This window comes from Athene noctua, chromosome 6 (genome assembly GCF_965140245.1).
Source record: "Athene noctua chromosome 6, bAthNoc1.hap1.1, whole genome shotgun sequence".
NCBI lineage: Eukaryota > Metazoa > Chordata > Aves > Strigiformes > Strigidae > Athene > Athene noctua.
In genome coordinates, this window is record NC_134042.1 from 24,840,413 (window position 1) to 24,847,341 (window position 6,929).

Consider the following 6,929-nt stretch of genomic DNA (forward strand, 5'->3'; position numbering starts at 1 on the left):
AGGGTGAAAACAGCAGGCAGAGGTGGATATGGGTGCCGAGGGCAGTAAGAGCAGGGGACAGAGACATGGCAGGAGCTGAGGAGAGGAAGAAGGCTAATGGAGAGAGAGAGGGTCACAGTCAGGAAACTGAAACTGAACTTCACAGGACCTTGATCTGCAGCAGCATGGCTGCCCTTGAAGCTTGCTGAGCCAGCCAGGGCAGGTGGCGAAGGTGCTGGGAGAGAATTTTGAACCCTGGGCCAACACAGGGAAGCACTGGCAGGAGGACAAGCAACAGCAAGCTAGCGTGCTCTGCTAATAGCAACCGTGGTGACTGAATAAGGGAAAAGTGATGCTGGCAAAACAGTTGCGTAGGGAGTTCTTGCTCCAAGTCCTACAAAAGGAAGCATGTAACATATCTGCCAGAGTGCCAGGAAGGTAGCATGAAGGCAGGTTATCACTAAAACCACTCTCAGAAGATCTTTCTAAAGGCATAGGCGTGGAGAAGCCAGAGACGGGTTGGACGTGCAGCAGTTAAGGGCACGGGTTTGAAACTGGGGTGCAGGGGGTGATCTACTGTGGACAATCTCGTTATCTTATCAAGTGAACAGGCAAAGCTCTGCACTGAAGAACCCCACGTTAGCAATGCACAAATACACAACATGCCCCAACCTATTTTGCTAACAAACACATATTCTCACATTAATCTCCATCCTACTTGCTTTACCAGTGGTTCCTCTGCATACAATACTTGGTTACTTTCACATGACTGGCAGAGGCAAACAGTAGCATAACCAGCCTGCGGTACCGGGGCAATGATTTGTTTAGCTGCAAAACTTCCTTGTACAGTAAAGCATTTGCTTAATTTATTAAGTCATTATAGAATTCTTGCAAGATTATAGCAGCACCTTCCTAAGCTACTGTTTGACTGTTGCAATGGGCAGCAGACAATGTACCACTGCCTCTGAAACTACTTGACCAATCTGGTATTACTGATAACTGCACTTTCCTCCCTCCCTCTGGCCTTCGAATAAAAAGTATTTGCATTCAGATGGTATCTATTTAAATATTTGCATACCAGGTCCAGCCGGCTACCTGAGCACTTCCAGAATACTGATATCTATAGCTGGTGAATGACTCTGCAGGGCCTTGACAGCATTTCCAGCTCCTATTTTTCAAGGAGGAACCTGAGTGTAGCTAATGAGAGGAACATTGCCTTTTCTATTTTCAGCCGTGGCAACATCATGTTTAGTCAAGAAAGGCTGAAAGTCACTTGGAATTCTTTGCTGGCAAAACGCATGTAAAGCAGGTGGATAACCCCCCCCCCCAGTCCCCATCCCCAGCTCAGATTTAGCAGTTGTTCAAGAGTGCAGGGTGAGTCCCCAAGAAGAAGAAGGGTTTGGCAGATTCTCACCCAGCCCCATACTTGGGAAACTTTGCAGGTTTGCAATGCAGGCACGGCCCTCTCGGCCAGAAGGAAGTTTCAGTGCATACACCTGAGCTATGCTCATGCAATGAGAGTGGAAGGGAAATAAAAATGACTCAGGATGACAATTTTATAATAAACCTTTCCACAATGGCCTTTAGCTCCCATGCAAATTAGAAAGCACCCAGCCAGCTGTGGTGCTCTTCCTCATAGCAGAGAGCCCTCCTTAGAGCGGGTCATGTATCAGGAACCCCTGGGGAAGAGCAGGGATGAAAAGGGAATGGGTGTCCCTGTGCAGTCTGGAACCATGGCCTTCTCCGGTGGCCTGGGCCAGGCCGGGCGCCAGCACCACAGAAGTCCCCTGGCCAACACTCTTGGCAGAGCTTGGTCCTGCGTCAGCAGCTCTGCTGCACTCCGTCCCCATCCAGGGGGTTATGGCACAGCTGGAACAGGACATGGTCACCCTTCACGCAACCCATCCTTTATGTGGTCACACAATGGGCTAAAATTAATCCTGCACTGCGACACACTGCCAACAGATAATCAGGTGCAGGTGAGAATGTGAGCAAAGTGATTCTGCCTGAATGCTGGAAAGAAACACAGGAGTAACTGAAACATGTTAAAGCCACATCCTCCACCACTGTGAATTAGACAAGGAGAGCTGTAGCTCCTGCAGAGGGAAGCAGGGGAGGCCTCACGCCTGAATTTCAGGGGTGGCAGCGGCCTGTGTTCCTGGGCATGTGCTCCTTCTTCCTGCGGAAATCCCCTTTGGAAAATCCGAAGGTGTCCAAGTTCAAACCGGATCTGGGCTGAGTGATAAATGAGAGGGTGAGCAGGCGTGGGGCCGCTCTGCAAACCTCCAGCCTCCCCTGGCAAGTCCCGGCAAGAGCTGCCGGGTATCAGAGCTGGAACAAAAGGTGCCATGAGGGCGGATGGGTGGGTGCTGCCAGACGGTCTCAAAACCCCCTCTCTGGCAGCGGGGCAGCCTGATGCTTGGGTGACAGAGGGGGAATCCCAGCCCCCCTGGCCTGCCTGCCACAACGGGTGCAGGAAATTACACCTACATCTGCTTCCAAAATTAGCTGCAGCAGAAGGTCTGAGAGCTGTAAACTGCTTATATGTCCTACTGCTGCTGAGGTAAACCACCTAAAACCCCTGAGCCTGTGACCCTATTGGTCTACTAGGTGTTAAATGTTTCTTAAAAAGCAAACCAGGTGGACAGATGACAAGGTGGGCAATGAACCATTTCACAGACCAGGTACAGTAATCTGACTTTTTTTAATAAATACATATCTCACATGTACCAAAATAATTATAAACAAAAAAAAATGTACAGTATTTACACAATATACAATTGCTAAAAAGTAGCAATTATGACACACACGGTGTGAAACACACTGTTTCCAATGCCCACAGTCAATATTATTGCTACTTCCTCCTGGCAGCCAGGAGGTCACCAGTCCCTTGGTTTGACTCCTTCGCCCAGGATGCCCCACTGAGAGCAGCTGAGGTTGGTCAGCAAGGCCAGGGAACACCACCAGCACAACACAAATTAACACACAGTCTCCGAGAAGATGGGGTGTTGATATGAGCCTGGCTTGCCACGGAAGGACACGTGTTCCTCGTGGTACTTAATGCCACAGGATAGCTCTCTGTAACCAGCAGGTTGGATGTGCAGTCTGTTACCGCTGTAGAGTTGAGAAGAGTGGCTATGCGGCTCTTTATCAGATAATGTGCACGATCACAGATCTCTACTGATGTTACACATCCCTCTCCTGCATTTAAACAGGCCAGAACTTGGAACCGTCCTGTTACAATTACATGCTCCTTGGTGGGCAGTGTAGTATTTCCCTCCTGGTTTTTTCCCCTCCAAATTGCGACTTTCTTTTTAAATGAAGAAAAAGAAAGCCAGTCCTTTTTTTATACATATGTACACAGTCACTTTTCTCAGAAAGCTCTGCTTTAAAATGCCAGCTGTCGTCCTCCAATAAGGCAGTCATCATACATAAGCTGCAAGAAAAAACAAAAGGCTCTTAATGCAAAACTCTTTCTGAGAGTATCATATCCACTCTGGGATAACTGCCAAATTCTGCATGCCCTGACTTTGGTAGCGTATAAAATTTCTCCACTAAAATGGTTACGTTTGCCATTTAAAAGCACTGAGAATGTTACAAAAACAAATGCTGGGGAGGAGAAAACCACCCATTAACTTCAGGTTTATCTCACGAGGTTCTGTATCTGTCAGGAACAACCATGTTGCATCAAGTTAACCTCTGTTACCTCATGTTATTTCTTATGTTTTATTCTTATTCCATACATATGCTTGCCCCAACTGCCATCTTGCTGATGGTTGATTGCATAACCTTTCTTTATGGGCTATTTATACCTGTCTGTTATATAGTAAGAGGTCACTGGAGTGCGTCATCAGAGCAGCACCAACAAAAAAAAAAAACAACTACTAAGGGCAGAACTTCCCCCTTCTCCTGAAAAGGTGCAAATAGCTACTTACTTCATCCTCTGTGAATTCAGCCTCCGATTCACTGCTCTCCTCGTCCTCACTTTCTGGCAACATCTGCAGGTTGGCTGTGGTCAGCTGCTTCAGCTGTTCCTGTATGCTGGAGTTGTCTCTTCCCCACGTGAGCTGATAGGGGGAATAGCCCTGGTAGGTCACTTTGTTCACGTCCGCTCCATGTTTCACCAGAAGCGACACCAGGTCTGAATTCTGCAGGTCGACAGCCAAATGTAGTGCCGTTCTGCCGTTGCACGGCTCCTGTGTGAAAGTAATACAATGTTTGGCATGTTCGGAGAGCCAGAGCTGGTGCCAGACCTGTTGATTCTTATGACTACACAGCCCTGATCAGTTATATTCATGGTATACACTACATACCTGAGCATTGACATCTGCTCCCAAGGACAGCAAGTATTCAACAATAGCCAGGTATCCTTGAATAGATGCCAAATGGAGACATGTATGTCCTGCAAAACACAAATGAAGGGAAAATTTGAGTAAGTCTAACCTAATGCCCTATCATTCAGTTAAAGTCAAGATGATAGGACAGGATGATATCTAAGTTTGCAATTCATCCATGGCAAAAGAGTGTTTTCCAGAAGAGCTTTCCAGCTTCCAGTAAATACAAGTAACAGGGTTGGATTTTGGAAAGATTTCTTGGAGGCTTATTCCAGTGCAACTTATCATAGCAAAAAGAAAGGAGCACTCCAAAATTACTCACTAAAAATGCAAAATTCAAAGCCACAAGCGCCAATAACCAACAGTGAGGAGGCCTACAAGCCAGTGACATTTTAAAGAAGTCAGACACTGCTGTGTGCTTTGGGCTCAGCTCTCAAATGGGTATAATGCTCCTCCACCTCTCCAGAGATCTCTGAGCTCTACAGAACATCAACTCTACTCTCTGTACAACACACAGACATCGGTGTACAGCAGCGTGCCCGTACCATTGTAGTTGGTGGCCTGCAGGACAGCGAGGAGGTGGTGTGGCTGGCAGTACTGCGTGAGGACACTCACGGTCCTGAGCGAGCCCTGATGGCAGGCAATGTGCAGGGGGGTGTTTCCTCGGAAGTCTCTGATTTCCAGGTCACATCCAGCCTTCAGAAGATGCTCAGCAATTTCGGGCTGATCAGTGATCGCTGCCAAGTGAAGAGGAGTCTGCAGGCAAAAGAGAAAACACAGGCCTGTAAGCTACACTGCAAACTTGGCAGCAACATCTGGACAGACCCCTTGACTGCTCAGTGATTTGTGACCCCCCTTAAAAACACACCCCATTAACTCAGTTCTTTATGCATCCCAACATGTTGTATAGTTGCCCTTTCATCTGGAAGTGATGAACTTAGGGCTCTCTGGATACCAAACAGCCGATCCATATGAAGGGTGTCATTAACATCCCAATAAAGAGGGATGCAACCCATTGCATCATATTTGAAAAATGCAGGCATTAAATGCCACTCTCCAGGGAGAGGAAGCGTACTAACACCGGCTGGAGCCAGCTGGGGACTTTCCTGAATGTAGGCTTTGATTTAGTTAATTCCATCAATTAAAAAAAAAAAAAAAAAAGATTGAAAAAGGACTTTTTGGGGGAGGAATTCCCCAGCGGGCTTTTGTGGGGGTGGGGAAGGCTGATCCGGACTGGGGGCTGTAGAGGTGGAAGTACCTGGCTGAGGTTGTTCTGGAAGTTCAGGAAAGCCCGGTCCCCGGCCGCCTGCCGGATCACCTCCAGGCTCAGGGATTTTTCCTCGTGAATAATCGCCAAGTGGAGAAAACTGCAGGAAAACGAATAAATAATTACGTAAAGAGACAAGAAAAATAAATCTTTTAACCGACCCGCGTTAAAACCCCAAATCCCACGTCAGCCACCCCACCCCCGACCCCCGCGGGGCAGCGGGGCCAGGCGGGCTCGGGGCAGGGTCACGGGCGGTGTCGCAAGCCGGGGCTTTCGGCGGCCGGGGCTTTCCGCCGGCCGCGGAGCCGCCTCTCCCTGGCGCCCCTCCAGGGACTTTCCGTCCTCCCCCCCGCTTCCCGCCCGCCCGCCCTCCCCGCCGCGGCGCGGCCCAGCCCGGCGCCTCCCCGCCGGCAGCACATCCTTGTCCCGTCCTCACCGCGCCGTGGCCCCACCGTCCGTCTGTCCGTCCCGTCCTCCCCCCCAACACCCCCTTTTTCGACCCCCACTTACGTGTCCCCGTCCTCCGTCAGCTGCTGCGCCCAGGCGGGCGGTTCGCGGGGCTGCAGGCGTATGTCCTCCAGCTCCTTCACCAGCTGCCGGTACTCCTCCTCCTTCATGGAGTCCAGGCCGCTGTCGTGGCGATCGTCGAGCGGGAACCCGCCTTGACGCTCTTTCTTCGGGTGCTCGTAGCCCTCCATTACCGGCGGCTCGACGGGGCGGCGGGCGCTGATCATGGCGGCGGAGCTCCGGCTCGCTGCGAGTGAGCGGCGGCGGCGGCGGCGCTTCGCATATACACCCCGGCGAGGGGATTTCTGCGGGGGAGGAGCCGCCGAGGACGGGAATTTCCAGCCACTCAAAGCCCGACCGACGGGTCTGGTCCTGCTCGGCGCCGGCGGCGCTGGCAGGGAGGGCGGATCGGCTCGGCTCGGGCCGGCCCCTTCCCTCCCCTCCACCGCCCCTCCGGGGGGTGGGAAGAGGGAAGGGGCCGGCCCGGGAGGGGACTTGGCGTTTTTCCACCTTGATGGGGGGGAAGTACTCGCCCGCCCGGCGTCCCCGTCGGTACTTCCCTGGTGCGCCCCAGGCGGCTGCCCCTCGCTGGCTTTCCCGGGGGGCTTTCCCCGCTCTGTACGGTCGTGGGGCTCCCGGTGCCCCTTCCCCGACGGGGCAGCGGGTGTGCGCACAGCTCCGGGGGTGCCCTTGCAGGCTGCGGGGTCCCCTTGCACACCCCGGGGCTCTTTGTGCTGGGCTCCCCTTGTGTGGTGGGGGCCACCCGCACCTAAAGGGCGCTGCTGGTCTTAGTGGCACCCCCCGACCCATCCCCCCCAGCTCGCTGTTTGGTAGGAGGCGCT

The 6,929-nt window shown here is 51.9% G+C and overlaps 1 protein-coding gene across 1 annotated transcript; it reads right to left on the reverse strand.

Annotated features, from left to right (window-relative positions):
• Window positions 1–2,664: 2,664 nt before the first annotated feature.
• NFKBIA (NFKB inhibitor alpha) lies at window positions 2,665–6,440 on the reverse strand. Its single transcript, XM_074909882.1, has 6 exons — window positions 6,091–6,440; window positions 5,572–5,680; window positions 4,859–5,069; window positions 4,293–4,381; window positions 3,915–4,175; window positions 2,665–3,415 (listed from the first exon to the last, which is right to left on the reverse strand). The coding sequence occupies exons 1-6, from the start codon at window positions 6,312–6,314 to the stop codon at window positions 3,368–3,370; spliced, it is 942 nt and encodes a 313-aa protein (XP_074765983.1). The 5' UTR covers window positions 6,315–6,440; the 3' UTR covers window positions 2,665–3,367.
• Window positions 6,441–6,929: the final 489 nt, after the last annotated feature.